At 40.2% G+C, this 19,828-nt stretch overlaps 1 protein-coding gene across 1 annotated transcript in view; it reads right to left on the minus strand.

Moving 5' to 3' along the window:
• Window positions 1-764: 764 nt before the first annotated feature.
• The window catches only part of DUSP22 (dual specificity phosphatase 22), a 211,998-nt gene continuing 192,934 nt past the window's right edge, over window positions 765-19,828 (minus strand). The window contains exon 7 of the mRNA XM_073630966.1: window positions 765-2,208. Coding sequence (XP_073487067.1) covers window positions 2,020-2,208 — 189 coding nt within the window. The 3' untranslated portion in view covers window positions 765-2,019. The remainder of the gene's footprint in view (window positions 2,209-19,828) is intronic.

Consider the following 19,828-nt stretch of genomic DNA (forward strand, 5'->3'; position numbering starts at 1 on the left):
AAATTGCTCTGGTCCATAAGGGATATACAGGAGTGATAGCAAAACATTTTATGGTTTTCAACCTTAGATGTACATAAAAAACACCTATGTCGCTGACATTAGGTGGATTAATATCATTGCTTTTGTTGCTTGTCTGATTCAAAGTATTTACCCGAGACTGTTGATCATGGCTGTAGTTCTAAATTGCGGAATTCCAACCAGTGCATTTCACTGTAATTCACTGGCATATCTAGTCACACAGGCTTCCAATGGAGATAAGAGGCCATTTCAGAACATATTAGGCAAGCATGTTCCACTGTTGTCACCATTAGGAAGCCCATTGTGAGAATTGCCATGCTGCTATCACTGAAATGCATGCATATAGACAGACAGGGGTTGATTTAATACAACTGGAAAGTGCAAGATTTGGTGCAGCGCTGCATAGAAACCAATCAGCTTCCAGGTTTTTTGTCAAAGCTTAATTGAATAAGCTAAAGTTAGAAGGTGACTGGCTACCATGCACAGCTGCACCAGATTTTGTACTCTCCGTTTTTTGTAAATCAACCCCATTGCTGCTGCAAAGAATGAAGAAAGGATTAAAATGCATGTAATTAAAAAAACAACATACAAAGTGCTTCAACAAGTGAAATGTCATTCAGTTAGGAATTTCTTCTTTAAAGGGTCAGTCCACCCAAACATATTGCAGTTTTAGGTTCAGTTTTGGTTATAGACCAAAAACCATGATGGAGATAAAGTAAAATGTCAGAAAAGTCCACACAATGACATGCAATACAGTTTTTTTTTTATTTGGATACACCTTTCCTATATGAAAAAAAAAAAAATCACACAATAACAGTCCACATGTATAACAGTGGGAATGTAAAAACATTTTAACATGGCTTGTATTTATATAGAAACAATATATGTATCCTTTCAGTTTTATAACCACATAGCACATGAAGAAAAGGTACACTTGATGCTCAGTTCAAGTTTTACACAAAGCCTTCAGTATTGTCTGATCAAACTTCCATACATATGACCCAACGATGAAAGACCCTAAGGTGGCAAGTGACCGATCAGAGTACAGCAATTTTCCTAAACTTCATTAAGTCTGGAAATGTGGCTTTGTCATCTTCAGTATTCTTCATAATATAGTGCAAAGTCCTAACTAGCACGTGATATTTCCCTGCCATTTTTATACATAAATTCTTAGTAACCACAAAAGTAATAATACACAAAATTGTCTCAGATTATGGCGCTATCCCACAGTTCTATGTGCTCTACAATTCGAAGCATGGTGGGCTACGTTTGCTTAGATATGTTTTTAAACTAAGTTCTTGCTTATTATATAAAGTGCATGATCTCAATACAATAACTCCTTACAGATATTGCGTGGCCACCTTTTCTTTCACTACAAGAATGGTTAGCTTTTGAAAGCAGCCAATAGGAAAAAGAACATTTGACGTCTACATTACCTGAGTCTATTGTGGCACCATATGTTTACACTTCAGATTGGTCTTGCAGGAGAACAGTAAAATCACTACTATTGGACACTGTACTACCTGAGAAATTTCCACTCAACGTTTTTGTCGTTGGTTAAGGATGCAATTGGGAAGTGGTTCAGCTTGGTAAATATACAAACAAATGGCATATTGAGGTAGAAAACGTTAAAATATATGTTAAAAACAGAAGCACAGTAAAAGCCATAAAACAGTGCTTACTAATATCAAAGCTTTCAGGGAGACCCGCGTTAAGGAGATATGTAATAAAGTGCCAGGATGCCAAAAATACACAACAGTAGTGGAATTCACCCTCTTCATGTGACAGACTAGATTAAATCCTGACTCAAATTGCAATTCAGCAAAATGATACTCATCTTTGCAGGGATATACACATTAATTTGTGTTCTTAAGACCTCTTAACTCATATCCAACCAATTCTGTATCAACAATTGTCAGTCACCAATGTGGTGTCTGCTTATAAAACTTTTTAGTGGTGACAAGTAATTTAGACAGTAAACACACGTGCTACAGTAAAAACTTATGTTTCTGTTGTGTAATTGCTGTATGCCATGGAAGAGAGAGAGGTTAAATGACTGCTCCACTGTCTGCTCGAGCTTGCAGCGCTGGACTCTTCTTCCCTCTGCTTATGTTTGGCTACAAGTTGCTTGGCTTCCTCTTCATCCAGGAAAGGACTTTCTCCATAGGTCTCCTTTAACCATACTCGGTGCTAGAAGATCAAGATCGGTGAAATAATATTTAAGCAGCAGATAAACTAAGGTATGTATGAAAACATGCACTGCTAGTAGTCTGTGAGCACTTTTAAATCATTAGGGTATATTTATATAGCAGTAATAGAGATATTCACCAAACTTTCACTGCATGTATATCTTCCTGTTGCACGTCTTTTAAAATTACAGTACTTGATTCACCTGCAGTGAATATTTGATGAATACCACATTCACCACTTTATAAATATGCCCCACTGACTTTTTTAGCATTTAAAACAAGACATCATGAATCTTAAATAATGGTTATCAGATTTGACCAGCTGGTCAAAGGCCAATCTAAACCTATGGGGTTATTACATGGGCAGTACATTTACTCAAAGCGGTCAAAACAAATGTATGTATATGGATCTGAGAAGGTAAAAGGCACCAGTGACCCCCATCTCCATCCGAGGAGTGGATGTAGTAGAGAGTTACAAGTATCTGGGGGTGCACATAGATAATACGCTGGACTGGAGCAAGAACACTGTGGTGATCTATAGCAGTGGTTCTCAACCTCAGTCATGGGCAGTACATTTACTCAAAGCGGTCAAAACAAATGTATGTATATGGATCTGAGAAGGTAAAAGGCACCAGTGACCCCCATCTCCATCCGAGGAGTGGATGTAGTAGAGAGTTACAAGTATCTGGGGGTGCACATAGATAATACGCTGGACTGGAGCAAGAACACTGTGGTGATCTATAGCAGTGGTTCTCAACCTCAGTCCTCAAGTACCCCCCCCAACAGGTTATGTTTGCAGGTTTTCCATTATCTTGCACAGGTGCTTTAAATCAGAATCAATGGCTTGGTATTTTGGACAGCTATTTTATCTAAGAGAAATTCCCAAAACATGGCCTGTTGGGGGTATTTGAGGACTGAGGTTGAGAACCACTGCTCTATAGGCAAGGCCAGAGCCGCCTCCTATTTTTTTGAGGAGACTGAGGTCTTTTAACATCTGTAAGATGATGCTGGAGAGGAGAATGTTGTTCAAGGTACGTTCAATCTTAGACAAATTCTCCCACCCACTCCACAATACGCTTTTCAGTCTGCAGTACCATCACTGACAGGTTGTTACAACCATGATGCACCACAGAAATATATTTTTGCCTGTGGCTATCAAGTTATATAATTCTCCTCTGAGAGCTGGAGGTGAAGATTTAAATCTGGATTATGATCAGGATTTTTATGTAGTTTTTATAGAATGTCGGTATTATGTTAATTATTATTGGGGTCATGCTAGAGAAAGTGTTGTATTATTTGCATTTTGGTAGTTTGATTTTCTGTTATTTATTCTATGTTGTATTTTAATTGTATGGATGGTTTATTTCATTTTATGGGTGCTAATTGCTGTTATTGGTAATTTTGTTGTGTCATTGTGTCTTGTTCTATTCATTGTTGTGATCTTGTGTTTTTATTGAGTGTGGCTGTGTCGCAATTAATCCTTTGGGATTATTAAAGTATTCTGATGTACATCAGGGGTTCTTATGCTTTTCTTTTTTTTTTTTTTTTACTAAGAAAAACCATTCCCCCTGCGCCAGAGATAAAGTCATTATCATCACCAATTCTCCAATTCTTAGGTCCAGTATGACTGCAAAAGATGTCAAAAGCTTGGTTTTACTTTACATATAGATAGCTCGTAACAGAACAGCTGAAAGAAAATCATAAAGCTGTTATTTTTATCGATAGAAAAAAAGTAAAATCACAAATACACAAGCTAGCAACAACGAAGATTTTTGCTGTTTTCACAGGTTGAGTTGAGCCAGAAACAAATACAATGTTTCTAATTTAGACAATTTGGCTGAGAGTGGCACACTTAGCGTCCTACAGCATAGGGATCAGGCCACTTGTTCTATCACAGAGAGGACTCACAAACTTTACCACAGTTGAAAAGCCTGCAACACATAAGTGATGTCCAACAGAGTCCAAATCAGGAAGATGACTACAATGGGATCAGCTAATGTTTCCTGGTGTCCCATCGATGTCCTACACACCCCAGATAGGGGGAAAACTCCCTGACTGTTAACAAAGGGTCCAATGACAAACAGGGTGTAGACCTTTTTGATGAGGGTTAAAACAAATAAGCCACCAACAAAACAGATCACAAGGCCTTTGAGTCCTTATCTGGCTAAGCTTGCAAGTGTTAGGCCCTTTAGAAGGTTTCCAACTCCAAGGGTACAAAAAGCTGACAAATTCAAGGAAGGTTGTCTGAAAAACCCACAATGGGTGGAAACAGCACTAAAGTAGACCGAGATCCAGTGCTCCAAGAAGCAGCAGGTGCCTTCAAAGGACACTGAGAGGCCAGGTTCTTGGTTCCATGGTAGGGAACAGTCAGAACGGTGTGCCGTCGAACTTTTAGGTCGGTGAATTCCTCTGGAGGGATGCTGAGGGGCACCAGGCACCATAAGACATTCAATGGGATTCTTCTGAGAAAGGGAATGTGAGTCCACATGGGTTACAACTCTGGAAGCCCACTCGGGCAAGGGGTCCTAAAGTGAGGGGAACCCCCCCAAAAAATGCAACAGAAGGAAGTGCCAGACACAAAGCCTGTGGGCTAATAAAGGCATTGCGAGCACTCAAATGGTAGGCAAACTCCTCAAAGATCCATCTGAATTTACAAACAGACCCCCCCCCCTCCATTCCTACTTGTAGAAGTGGGTTCACAACTTCATTATGAAGGCTCTTCGGAAGGTTTCGCAGACTTCTAATTTTGAGCCCTACAGGCTGAATAGAAGTTAGGCTCTGAAGGATTACAAGTACCTACTGCTGAAGTGGATAAAACTGTGGGATTCCTCTGATCCCTCCACAAAGCTTGTATGTTGAGGTGAAAGAGCACTCAAAATTATTGTCTGCACCAACCCACCACGTTTTAAATATCCTGCCGATATGCAGCCTTGTCACCACCCTTTATTTTCCCAACTAACGTGGTGCCATCAGCAGATTTTAGAACAGAGTTTAACCTTGAAGATGAAGACACAATCATAAGTACTGTATATAAAGTAGACAAAAAAGGTCCTAGCACTGACACCCCTGTACTAAGGGACAGTGTTGATGAGTTGCAACTGCCAACCTTTACCCTCTGCTGTCTATCGGCCAAGAAATCCACAATTCAGTTACAAAGGGTTGGGCATGGTCCCTGCAAATTTAACTTAGCAAAAAGTTTCATCTGCAAGATTGTATTAAATGCTTATCTAAAATAAATAAAAAGCATACAAACATAACTGTTTTGACTTTCTAAATGGGTCAGTACAGAATGTAAGGCTAATGCAATAGCATCTTCTGTGGATCGATTAGCTCTAAAGGCAAACTGGTAGCTATCCAACCCTGTTGGAATACAGTTTTTAATGTGGTTTAAAATTAACTTCTCAAAACATTTTGTTTTACATTTAGGGGAAGAGCCACAGGACGATAGTCATTAAGACAAGAACAAGTAGATTTCTTAGGAACTCGGACAATTACTGATGTTTTCGGGCAAAAAGACACTACCTCCTGATCTAAGGCTAGCTTCTATGCATATGCAGTTAATGCTTTTTTGAGGCTCATTTTTCGTCACGTTCTGCAATTATATTGAAGTCTATGGAGCTAAAAAAAAAAAAAAAAAAAAGGCGTGTAAAAAAAAAAAAAAAAAAAAAAAAAAAGTCTCTGCACCTTTCCAAAAAAAACACACCAGTGTAAACTGCATAGATGTGAATGTGACCCCTAGGAACTAATGTTAAATGGACTGTAGTGCGTTTCTGCAAATGTACTGCAAAACACATAGGTGTGAACCTAGCCTAAGAAAGCATTAAAGATTAAAAGACATCTGCCAATTGATAGAAACATTTCTTTAAAACAATCCCTGCAATGTTATCAGGCCCTGCAGCTTTCCTGTCATTAACCCTTAGCAAGCCTAAATGCACATCCTGAGCAGAAACCTTAAAGTGGTTCTAAAGCCTAAACATTTACCTTAATGCATTCCTTGCATTAAGGTAAAAAATATTTGGGCATCAGCATCCCCCCTCATCTTCCCTTTTACTTACTTGAGCCCTCATTTGATCCAGCGCTGTGCACGTCTGCAGCTCTTCTCTGCCCTCACTTCCGAGTCCCACTGGCTTTGCTGGGGCATCTGGAGAGGAGGAGCCAGGAGTGTTGGCAGGGGACACCAGAAGAGGAGGTTCGCGGCCGCTCTGTGCAATTCCATTGCACAGAGCAGGTAAGTATAGACATGTTTGTTTTTTTTTTTTGTTTTTTTCATTTGAACCTTTACAATCTCTTTAACCACTTGCCGATCAGCGGCCACAGGTGTACGTCGGGCTCGTACAGGGCGATCTGTGGGCACACGCTCCCATTGGCCAGGGATGGAGCCAGTGAGTGTGTCCAGCAGGCTAGATGCCCCGCGATCGTTCCTCGCAGTGACAGAACTCCGTTCTGACAGGGGAATTCACACAGATCAAGTCTTTCTGCTATGCAGGAAGACAGATCTGTGTGTTATCCCAGTGAGCCCTTCTCCCATATAGTTAGAACACACAGTGAGGGAAAACAGTTAACCCCTTGATGTTAACCCCTTCCCTGCCAGTGTCATTAGTACAATAACAGTGCATATTTTTAGCACCGATTACTGTAGTAATGTCACTGGTTCCCCAAAAAGTGTCAAATGTCCGTAGAAAAAAAACAAAAAAACGCAGAGGTGAGCAAATACCACCAAAAGAAAGCTCTATTTGTGGGGAAAAAAAAAGGACTTGTAATTGCTTGCAATGCTTCATAGACCATTTATATACCCCTAATGAGCCCATGATCCAATCCCATACACCACTAGCATTGCTGTTAGCCAAAGTAGAACTGGAATTTGACCTATATGTCGTTAGATTTGAACCAGATGACCCCACCATTGAGCTTGACCCCCGACTTGATCAAACATAGTTGCATGAAATTTATTATCTGTCTTTTTTAATTTCCTCACACATGCTCATTATTATATATATATGTACTGTGCAAAAGTGAAGGTGTGAAAAAATGCTGTAAACTAAGAATGCTTTCAAAAGTATATACCAGTATTTTAATTGTTCATTCTTTTTATCAATTTACTAAATGCAAAGTGAGCGAACAGAATTTTTTTTTTAACTCAAATCAATATTTGCTGTGACTACCCCGTGGCTGAAAAGCACAAAGTCAAAGACATCTGGTGAGTGTCAGAGCACAGAGTGTTGCATGAAGCACTGAGAAATCATAGGGGCTGCACTGAAGCACTTCGTATAGGGAGCACCATAATGTCTTAATGAAAGTCTGAAGCACTTTAACACAAATTATTTGAAAGCACTTCACAGATGAATGTTTATTTTGGGACTTATAATAATAGCACTTTATGTTGATTTACTATATCGGTTGCACATATGTATATATAATTCATATACAAGAACAGAATAATCGCTTCATAGATTGATTTTTGATGCAAATAGATTATCATTGAAGGGCAGTGCTGTGGTGGAGTAAAACATTGTTAACAAGTGGCTAATACAGATGTGTTCATAAGCTTACATACCCTGGCAGAATTTATGATTTCTTGGACATTTTTCAGAGAATATGAATGAGAACACAAAAACATTTCTTTCACTCATGGTTAGTGTTTGGCTAAAGCCATTTATTATCAGTCAACTGTGTTTACTCTTTTTAAATCATAATGGCAACAGAAACTACCCAAATGACAGTGATTAAAAGTTTACATACCCTGGTGATTTTGGCCTTATGCACACAAGTTGACACAAAGGGGTTTGAATGACTATTAAAGGTAACCATCCTTGCCTGTGATCTGTTTGCTTGTAATTAGTGTGTGTATAAAAGGTCATGGAGTTTCTGGACTCCTGACAGACCCTTGCATCTTTCATCCAGTGCTGCACTGACGTTTCTGGATTCATGGGGAAAGCAAAAGAATTGTCAAAGGATCTGCGGGAAAAGGTAGCTGAACTGTATAAAACAGGAAAGGGATACAAAAAGATATCCAAGGAATTGAGAATGCCAATCAGCAGTGTTCAAACACTATTCAAGAAGTGCAAAGTGAAGGGTTCTGTTGAAACCAAACCACGGTCAGGTAGACCAACTAACATTTCAGCCACAACTGACAGAAAAATTGTTTGGATGCAAGGAAAAACTCAGGTGAAATACAGGACTCACTGAAAACATGCGGTGTGGCTGTTTCAAGATGCACAATAAGATGGCACATGAAGAAAGATGGGCTGCATGGTCGAGTCGCCAGAAGAAAGCCATTGCTACGCAAATGCCACAAAGTATCCCACTTACAATACGCCAAACAGCACAGAGACAAGCCTCAAACCTTCTGGCACAAAGTTAATTGGAATGATGAGACCAAAATTAAGCTTTGTGGCCACAACCATAAATGCTACATAGGGAGAGGAGTCAACAAGGCCTATGATGAAAGGTACGGAGGTGGATCGCTGATGTTTTGGGGATGTGTGAGCTACAAAGACGCAGGAAATTTGGTCAAAATTGTTGGCAAGATAAATGCAGTATATTACGAAAAAAAATACTGGAGGAACATTTGCATTCATCAGCCAGAAAGCTGCGCGTGTGATGTACATGGACGGTCCAACATGACAATGATCCAAAACATAAGGCCAAGTCGACCTGTAATTGGCTACAGCAGAATAAAGTGAAGGTTCTGGAGTGGCCATCTCAGTCTCCTGACCTCAATATCATTGAGCCACTCTGGGGAGATCTCAAACGTGCAGTTCATGCAAGACAGCCAAAGAATTTACAGGAACTGGAGTTTTTTTGCCAAGAGGAATGGGCAGCTTTACCACCTGATAAGATAAAGAGCCTCATCCACAAATACCACAAAAGAGTTCAAGCTGTCATTGATGTTAAAGGGGGCAATACACGGTATTAAGAACTGGGGTATGTAAACTTTGATCAGGGTAATTTGGGTAGTTTCTGTTGCCATTAAGATTTAAAAAGAGTAAACACAGTTGATTGATAATAAATGGCTTCAGCCAACCACTAACCATGAGTGAAAAACGTTTTTGTGTTCTCATTCATATTCTCTGAAAAACGGCCAAGAAATCATAAATTCTGCCAGGGTATGTAAACCTATGAGCACAACTGTATATTGGCATTTGGAACAGCAGCAGTCCAGGCAGAAAATTAATGATTTAAAGTAATAGTGTTGTGTAATACATACTATACTAAAGAGTTACTTGCCAACAGTTGCCCCACCCAACCCCTAGCCTGCCTCGCCCCTAATTTGGGCCCTAAATACGCCCTTGTAAATTATCTCAGGAAATTACACCGTGTTAAAGGTTTTATGCAGAATTAGGTTACAAAAATAAATATTAACAACTTTAACGATACCAACATAAAGCATACTCATTGATCTGACTGCAATAAATAAAATAAGGACAAAATATGATTGCCTACTATAGGCACTGTTTGACAGGTTTGGGTAGTACAGGGTTGTATAGTGGTAGGTTTGGGTAGTGTAGGGCAGTACAGTGGCAGGTTTGGGTAGTATAGAGCAGTATAGTGGCAGGTTTGGGCAGTATAGCGCAGTATAGTGGCAGGTTTGGGTAGTATAGGGTAGTAAAATGGCAGGTTTGGGTAGTATAGGGCGGTATAGTGGCAGGTTTGGGTAGTATAGGGCGGTATAGTGGCAGGTTTGGGTAGTATAGGGCGGTATAGTGGCAGGTTTGGGTAGTATAGGGCGGTATAGTGGCAGGTTCGGGTAGTATAGGGTGGTATAGTGGCAGGTTTGGGTAGTATAGGGTGGTATAGTGGCAGGTTTGGGTAGTATAGGGTGGTATAGTGGCAGGTTAGGGCTGTATGCTATGACAATGTGCTTAGTCATTTACAGCTTTGCTGGATATGAACACTCCTGAGGCTGCTGTGGTCTCTCCTCCTCAGCTTGAGTGAAAGAGTCTTTGGGAGGAGTGGAGGAGACAGCCACACCCCTGGCTCCACCCACAAACTCCGGCTGCCTCGGGAGATATTGAAGATCCCAGAGGGACAGCCTAACTTGATTGGATGACAGCCCTGGGCGGCAACCACTGCTATCTATATGGTGCGCAGCAGCACAGGGCCCGCGTGTTTGGCACCAGGGCTGTAAATGATATTTAAAACCATAAATTATCTAATACATGAATGATCACTTGCAAATATGTTTCAGCACTGTCAATTCTGAAACATACCACAAAAAAAGTGTTTCAGACATAATAAAGAACTACAGAGACATTTTATGTATGCCTTCCAGAACAATTCAGGTGTTTTCCAATTCTAGGTCCCATGTGTATATGCTATAATTACAGTGCGCTTGTTGCTGCAGCATGTAGCGGTTTTCAGGTCCCCTAGTTTCAAAGCAGGTTCCCCCTTCCCTGAAGCTCTGAGGTTACTGTAGCTCAGCCACCACTGCAGACAGCAGGACCTGGAAGTTCTAACTTACAAGCTTCTAAAATCTATCAGGCACAAAAAACAATAGTACGTGCACTATACACGAGAAGAGATTTTATTACTTTAAAATATGTGAAATTATAAGGACTCTTATTCCATTTTCTTGACAGCAATAATGCTTTTAAGTCCCTGAAATAGTTTATTAAAGCTGAACTCCATGCAAATATAAAAAAGGCACAAATTAGTGCAGCCTTTTAATAAATGTATTTTTTTTAAATGCACACAGTACCCAAATTCAGCTTAATAGCATCCTTTTGCATTCTTCTGTACAGCGGAGCTTAGACTGAGAGAAAGAGAAGCAGAACAAGGAGCCAATCAGTTGTGTGGCGGTGCGCATGTGCTAAAATGTTGGTAGAAGGAGAGAGCAGAGTGACAGAGAAAAGCTCATCACTGTGCTATTTCACCTTTCACTGTCCAGTCACAGCCTAGGAGAGTAACCTAACTGCAGCAAGAAAAAAATCAGTCCTCCCCCTTTCCAGATAGCACTGTGCTGTGTTGCAGAACTGTGAAAATCTCAGAACTACTGTATATAGACAGAAATATAAAACATTTGCCAGCTAAAAAAAGCTCCTGTATATGTATTACATTTGTGTAGTTAGCAGTTTGAGCTCTATAATGAACATTAACTCATGGGGTTGCTCTAAAAACCCAAAGGACATGACGGGTACGTGCCCCCCCCCCCCCCCCAATTGTATTTTCTGCTATTATGATTTAGGCTAAATAATCTACCTGGATCTCTATCCAGCCTCACATACAGTGCCTTGTAAAAGCATTCATACCCCTTAAAATATTCCACATTGGGATTTTATGTGATAGACCAACATAAAGTGGCACATAATTGTGAAGTGGAAGGAAAATGATAAATGGTCTTCAACATGTTTTTTTACAAATAAATATGTGAAAAGTGTGGCGTGCATTTGTATTCAGCCCCCTTGAGTCAATACTTTATAGAACCATCCTTTGCTGCAATTACAGCTGCAAGTATTTTTGGATATGTCTATATCAGCTTTGCACATCTACAGAGTGACATTTTTGCCCATTCTTCTTTGCAAAATAATTCAAGCTCAGCCAGATTCGATGGAGAGCGTCTGAACAGCAATTTTCAAGTCTTGCCACAGATTCTCAATTGGATTTAGGTCTGGACTTTGACTGGGCCATTCTAACACATGAATATGCTTTGATTGAAACCATTCCATTGTAGCTCTGGCTGTATGTTTAGGGTCGTTGTCCTGCTGGAATGTGAACCTCCACCCCAGTCTCATGTCTTTTGCAGACTCTAACAGGTTTTCTTCCAAGATTGCCCTTTGATTGGCTCCATTCATGTTCCCATCAACTCTGACCAGCTTACCTGTCCCTGCTGAAGAAAAGCACCCCCACAACATAATGCTGTTACCGCCATGTTTCACAGTGGGGATAGTGTGTTCAGTCAGGGAACAGGGCAGGGGACAGGGAGGCAGTGGTGTGGGGGGTCGGTCACATTAGGGGTTAAAGTGGAGTTCCACCCACTTTTACAACTCTTTAGCATCCCTCACTAAACTGTGCAGTGTAAACAAATTGGATATTTTGAATTTTTTTTTCTCAGCACCTACTGTATATCTGCTGTATTCATTTTTCACTTCCTCCTTCCTGGCCGCGGCCCATCGCATCATTTCCTGCTTGCAATGCCTTCTGGGAAGGGGCGGCAACTTCCTTTGAAACTGCCGTTGCTATGGAAACCTGACCTGAGACCTATTATACTGCTTGTGCTGCACTGAGCATGTGCGAGATCTGCAAGGATGAGGTCCAGGAAGAAATACAGTCTGGCTTCAGATGCCCACACTTAAGATGGCCACGGCCTGCTGTAAGTTTATAAAATAACAAATTATTGCTATAAACTAACAAAACAGACCTTAGTTTACAGACTAACTTTACTAGAATACATTAAGCTTGTGTATTATAGGGGTATTTTTATTTAAAAAGTATAATTTCGGCCGGAACACCACTTTAATATCTCTGATCAGCAGGTTGTAATCCGCTGATCAGTGTTATAGAATTGTTCAGCAGAGTCTGCTGAACATTTCTGATATAAAAGCGTATGGTCATTGAAGTGACCATAAGCTTATAGGAGAGGGAGAAATTAGGTCCGTACGCCATACTGACCTGGCCACCTGCAGGCACTTCTGTACGGCATACGGATCTGACAGTGAAAGGGTTAATGTTCCCTATGCCTGGCCTGTCAGTTTAGGTGGAAGTCTATGTCTTGGTAGGTTGGCATTTGTGCCATACTCTTTCCATTTTCGGGTCATGGATTAAACAGTGCTCTGTGAGCTGTTCAAATGAGGATCCACCTTTGTAGATTGCTTTAAATAGGGAATGTTGCTGTTATTGTGACACCAGGAAGGGAGCCTTTTTTGTGGTTGTTTTTTTTATGTTTTCTGCCATGATTGAGGATTTAACATTGTGACCATATCAGCATTTGGAAGCTGCTCATTACATTTGGAGTTGTATGTGGCTATTCTGCAGCATGGCAGAACTTTGCTCAATTTAACTTGGAATCACCAATTCCTGTGTATGAGATTTCTGATGTGCTTTGTGGGACAGCTTTTCTTGGGCTGGTTTCAGATCTACATGATTGAGACAGACATTTGTCCCATTCTGCAGTGCCCTGGTGGTAACATGCAACGCCTCTTTTGAGGTTTCCCAGAACTACTTCTTTTCTATCAACGAAAACTCCTGAAGAAGCTACCATGTGAAACATGTTGGGCTGTGTCTCTTTTCTCATACTTTGGTCCTGAGTGTTTATCATAGTTCATGATTACACATTTTTGTGACTATTGAGGAAATTGCTCACCTTGTTGTAGGGGCTCTTTACGGGTGTATACAGCGTTTACTGTTTCATATTTTTGTTACATAGGTCTTAAACGATATAAGACATTTTTATGTATTTAATAAAATGTTGTTATTTTTATATATCACTGTGTCATATAATATTCCATTAGGAGGTTTCAGCATCTAAAAGTGCCATTACTCTATTTCACAATTATTTTTTCTATTCAATCCGGGATGTGGTGCTGTATTTCGGTTGATATACGCTATTCTTTCCTCTTGTATACGTGTTGAAAAACGTACAAATAAAGAGTGCAAAAATAACAAAAAACAAAACATTAACTCCTTAATGTGCCCTCATACTTTAAACGAAATTCCGTCCTAATAAAAAAAAATTTAAAAGTCAGCAGCTACTAACACTGTAGCTGCTGACTTTAAATAAGTACTTACCTGTCCTGGGTGCCTGTGATGTCGGCCGCCTGAGGCTGACCCGTCCCTCGGCTCCTGGCACAGCCATCCTAAGTAAGGGAAACAGGCAGTGGAGCCTTGCGGCTTCACTGCTAGTTTCCTACTGCGCATGCGCGAGCGGCGCTCCGTTCTGTGAATGGCCCTGTGGTGTTCTGGGAACACACACAGTTCCCAGAAGACAACGGGGCTGCTCACCAAGGAGCAGAACACAGCGGAAGAGGCAGATTAGGAAGACTGCCTAGCAACAAGGGTTTAGGTAAGTATATAAAAGTGTTTCACCAGGCCTGCAAACACCGCTCAGCGCCAGATTCCCAAACAGATCCAAGATATAGATATATTAATATTAAAAAAGGAATAAATCAATATTCAAAAATGCATATTCATACATACACACCAATATGCAAATAACATTTAAACATAAAGCAGATTGAACTCCCCTGTGTCTGTCTAGGCAGAGAGACAATCTAATGGACAGCAGCTGTCTCAAATCAAAGAAAACACATATATATATATATACAAACAGTGTTATAAAATAATCAACATATGGACTAAGTTATCCCACTAGACAGCGCTAGTGTTGAGCAAAAACTTGTGGCCAACAACACATATATGGACAGTCTTAAATCAGAAAAAAGTCCTCTAAAAGAAAACCCTTATAAAGGGAAGTGATGACAGGTTCAGGGTGCGATTCAGATAATCAACAGGTGATCTTGAATAAACCTCAATCCTCCACCGATCACTGTAAGATCCACCCAGGTGACACACACTCTCCCCCTAGGGGGTTAAACTCACCAGATAAGGGGAGTAATAAAGCCTTCAGAGTCAACGCTCTTTAGAGATAGTGGGTTGCCATCATCACTCTAGATAGGGTCACAGGTTTGCAGGGCTCATAATGAATCAAAAAAACAGAAAGAAGGTGCACATAGCGTAATCCTGTTTATTGATTCAAACCCGTTGCACACAGACAGACTAAAAAACCCCCCCTTCAATAAAATACGTACATCAAATAAAACGAATAGTGAGCAATCAATCAAAAGGCAGATAATGTCAGTATGTGCACTTCACCCGAAAATCGTCAGTGTCGCTACACAGGAAAGGCACGATACTTCCTGGTTGTGTAGATGACTCAGGTGGAGCGCACACCTCACTTCCGGCGTCGTGTTGGCCACGCCCTGACGCGTTTCGTCATATCCTTTGACTTCAACAGAGGGCGTGGTCACACGACGTAATGGCCAGCTTATATATCCCTCCACACGCCGCTCAGCCAATCACAGCAAGACTAGGCGGCGGCTAAAACACGCCTACAGTTCCAGCCTCACTGACGGCTTATTATAAACAGCGTGGAGGGATACAAAGGCACTGCACTAATCCAATATGGTAAAATTCATTAAACAGTGGGTACAAGCTACCGTAACTACATACATTTAATCAAGAAGCATCGCCTCATGTATCTTAGCATTATGGATTCCCATTAATAGGCAGCCAGTGCTAATTACACCCACGTCATGAATGAAGAAAATAACATTGATACATCTTAGAATCATCTGTCATAATCTAAAATCACATACAATGGTAAATATGCATATAACAAAAAGGCATATAAAAAAGGAAACTCTAATACCATTACATACTAAAGACAATCCTGTACTGATATGCACATATATTTAGTATAAACATTATTTTATCATATAGGTAGGAAAAAGCTCCGTGAGCACAATAATACTTCAAGATACAGTACCCGACCTACAGAGCTATTGTTAGTTTTAATAATTACAACAAAACCAGCAAATATTCAAAGAAAAAATTAATCGAAGAAAAAATAAATCGAAGAAAAAATAAATAAATCAATCATTAAAGTAAAAATGGGGAGGCAACACAGTCGCATAAAGCAAAACTACATTGAAAATCACACAAATATTAAAAATCGCACAGATATTGAAAAGATAAAATTAATCTATATCATATTAATTAAGAGCTAATGCCATATCACATGCATTCCTATCAACGAGAGCATGTTACAAACACATAGAGGCAGGATAATCGCATAACAATAAAAACAAAAGTTACTCTCAATCTCCCTATACAGCTCATATAATTGTAGCAACCTGTGCTACTAAAAGTAGGCCAGACCCATGCCACAAGAGAGAAGGAAGAAAGAGATCAGAGATATAACATATACAAAAAGATTGGAAAATCGCATAATGTAAAAAACCTACAAAACCAAAATTGATCTCAATCTCTATATAGGAGTCAAGTACTCGTACACACTGTACTACTATGGGGAGACCAAACAGACGTCACAGAGAGATAGGTCACTCTAACCCCATAAGAGCCAATTCTAACTGCCTGCACAGATACTCTCAACGGATCCGATCAACTATTAGTAACGGATATTAGTAATCGCTTATAAAGCAGTTGATGTCCAAATCCACATTGAGTCCCCTTGGCGACAAAGTGTCAGCCAAGAAGATCCACTGGGTCTCTCTTCTTGACAGGTCACGCACCAGATTAGACCCTCTCCACTTTGGTCTCAAATGGTCTACACCCCAAAATTTAAGGCCCGAGGGATCTTGGTTGTGTTTAAGCTTGAAGTGGAGCGATACATTATGGTCTTTGAAACCAATCTTTATATTCGCTATATGTTCTGCAATCCTGACCCTTAAAAGCCTTTTGGTGCGCCCTATGTACATAAGGCCACATGGGCATTGCATAGCGTACACCACGTAAGCCGTATTGCACGTAATAAATTCATTAATCCTGAATTCTCTACCATTAGAGGAGGATATAAAACTTTCAAGAGCCCTCATTGGTCTGCCAACTTCCCTGCATGCCCGGCATCTCCTACAACTATAGAATCCTTTTTTATCCCAGAAGGTTAAAGGCCTGGAAGGAGGATCGAGTACCTTCCGCACTATCTTGTCACCAAAACTGTGAGCTCTTCTATAGATAAATTTAGGCCTACATGGTAGGGATGGGCCTAATGATTACCTAATGAAAACCATGAGTGGAGCTTTATATCAGGGTTTCATTCCCAATTTAGGGAGGTAGAAGACATTTTTAATGCCCATTGGCATGTGTTATGCATGGACAAATCATTAGGCCCATCCCTACCATGTAGGCCTAAATTTATCTATAGAAGAGCTCACAGTTTTGGTGACAAGATAGTGCGGAAGGTACTCGATCCTCCTTCCAGGCCTTTAACCTTCTGGGATAAAAAAGGATTCTATAGTTGTAGGAGATGCCGGGCATGCAGGGAAGTTGGCAGACCAATGAGGGCTCTTGAAAGTTTTATATCCTCCTCTAATGGTAGAGAATTCAGGATTAATGAATTTATTACGTGCAATACGGCTTACGTGGTGTACGCTATGCAATGCCCATGTGGCCTTATGTACATAGGGCGCACCAAAAGGCTTTTAAGGGTCAGGATTGCAGAACATATAGCGAATATAAAGATTGGTTTCAAAGACCATAATGTATCGCTCCACTTCAAGCTTAAACACAACCAAGATCCCTCGGGCCTTAAATTTTGGGGTGTAGACCATTTGAGACCAAAGTGGAGAGGGTCTAATCTGGTGCGTGACCTGTCAAGAAGAGAGACCCAGTGGATCTTCTTGGCTGACACTTTGTCGCCAAGGGGACTCAATGTGGATTTGGACATCAACTGCTTTATAAGCGATTACTAATATCCGTTACTAATAGTTGATCGGATCCGTTGAGAGTATCTGTGCAGGCAGTTAGAATTGGTTCTTATGGGGTTAGAGTGACCTATCTCTCTGTGACGTCTGTTTGGTCTCCCCATAGTAGTACAGTGTGTACGAGTACTTGACTCCTATATAGAGATTGAGATCAATTTTGGTTTTGTAGGTTTTTTACATTATGCGATTTTCCAATCTTTTTGTATATGTTATATCTCTGATCTCTTTCTTCCTTCTCTCTTGTGGCATGGGTCTGGCCTACTTTTAGTAGCACAGGTTGCTACAATTATATGAGCTGTATAGGGAGATTGAGAGTAACTTTTGTTTTTATTGTTATGCGATTATCCTGCCTCTATGTGTTTGTAACATGCTCTCGTTGATAGGAATGCATGTGATATGGCATTAGCTCTTAATTAATATGATATAGATTAATTTTATCTTTTCAATATCTGTGCGATTTTTAATATTTGTGTGATTTTCAATGTAGTTTTGCTTTATGCGACTGTGTTGCCTCCCCATTTTTACTTTAATGATTGATTTATTTATTTTTTCTTCGATTTATTTTTTCTTCGATTAATTTTTTCTTTGAATATTTGCTGGTTTTGTTGTAATTATTAAAACTAACAATAGCTCTGTAGGTCGGGTACTGTATCTTGCAGTATTATTGTGCTCACGGAGCTTTTTCCTACCTATATGATAAAATAATGTTTATACTAAATATATGTGCATATCAGTACAGGATTGTCTTTAGTATGTAATGGTATTAGAGTTTCCTTTTTTATATGCCTTTTTGTTATATGCATATTTACCATTGTATGTGATTTTAGATTATGACAGATGATTCTAAGATGTATCAATGTTATTTTCTTCATTCATGACGTGGGTGTAATTAGCACTGGCTGCCTATTAATGGGAATCCATAATGCTAAGATACATGAGGCGATGCTTCTTGATTAAATGTATGTAGTTACGGTAGCTTGTACCCACTGTTTAATGAATTTTACCATATTGGATTAGTGCAGTGCCTTTGTATCCCTCCACGCTGTTTATAATAAGCCGTCAGTGAGGCTGGAACTGTAGGCGTGTTTTAGCCACCGCCTAGTCTTGCTGTGATTGGCTGAGCGGCGTGTGGAGGGATATATAAGCTGGCCATTACGTCGTGTGACCACGCCCTCTGTTGAAGTCAAAGGATATGACGAAACGCGTCAGGGCGTGGCCAACACGACGCCGGAAGTGAGGTGTGCGCTCCACCTGAGTCATCTACACAACCAGGAAGTATCGTGCCTTTCCTGTGTAGCGACACTGACGATTTTCGGGTGAAGTGCACATACTGACATTATCTGCCTTTTGATTGATTGCTCACTATTCGTTTTATTTGATGTACGTATTTTATTGAAGGGGGGGTTTTTTAGTCTGTCTGTGTGCAACGGGTTTGAATCAATAAACAGGATTACGCTATGTGCACCTTCTTTCTGTTTTTTTGATTCATTATGAGCCCTGCAAACCTGTGACCCTATCTAGAGTGATGATGGCAACCCACTATCTCTAAAGAGCGTTGACTCTGAAGGCTTTATTACTCCCCTTATCTGGTGAGTTTAACCCCCTAGGGGGAGAGTGTGTGTCACCTGGGTGGATCTTACAGTGATCGGTGGAGGATTGAGGTTTATTCAAGATCACCTGTTGATTATCTGAATCGCACCCTGAACCTGTCATCACTTCCCTTTATAAGGGTTTTCTTTTAGAGGACTTTTTTCTGATTTAAGACTGTCCATATATGTGTTGTTGGCCACAAGTTTTTGCTCAACACTAGCGCTGTCTAGTGGGATAACTTAGTCCATATGTTGATTATTTTATAACTTAGTCCATATGTTGATTATTTTATAACACTGTTTGTATATATATATATAAGGGTTTAGGTAAGTTTAAAAAAAAAAAATTTTTTCCAATTTTTTTTTTTTTTTTTTATTGTTTTTTAGGATTTTTGGTGATTTTTTTTTTTTTTCAGGGTGGCCCTCCACTTTAAACTATTGCCAACCATGTCCTCACACTGCACATGTGTCCATGGTGGCCAAGGTTTCTTTGCTGACAGTTTGCTTTCTGCACACTCCCAGAACTGTGACCGAGCTGTACAGACAGCTCCTGGTCATGATTGGGAGTCAGCGAGACAGGCTTCTGATCATGTGA

This window comes from Aquarana catesbeiana, linkage group LG05 (assembly GCF_042186555.1).
Source record: "Aquarana catesbeiana isolate 2022-GZ linkage group LG05, ASM4218655v1, whole genome shotgun sequence".
Taxonomy (NCBI): Eukaryota; Metazoa; Chordata; class Amphibia; order Anura; family Ranidae; genus Aquarana; species Aquarana catesbeiana.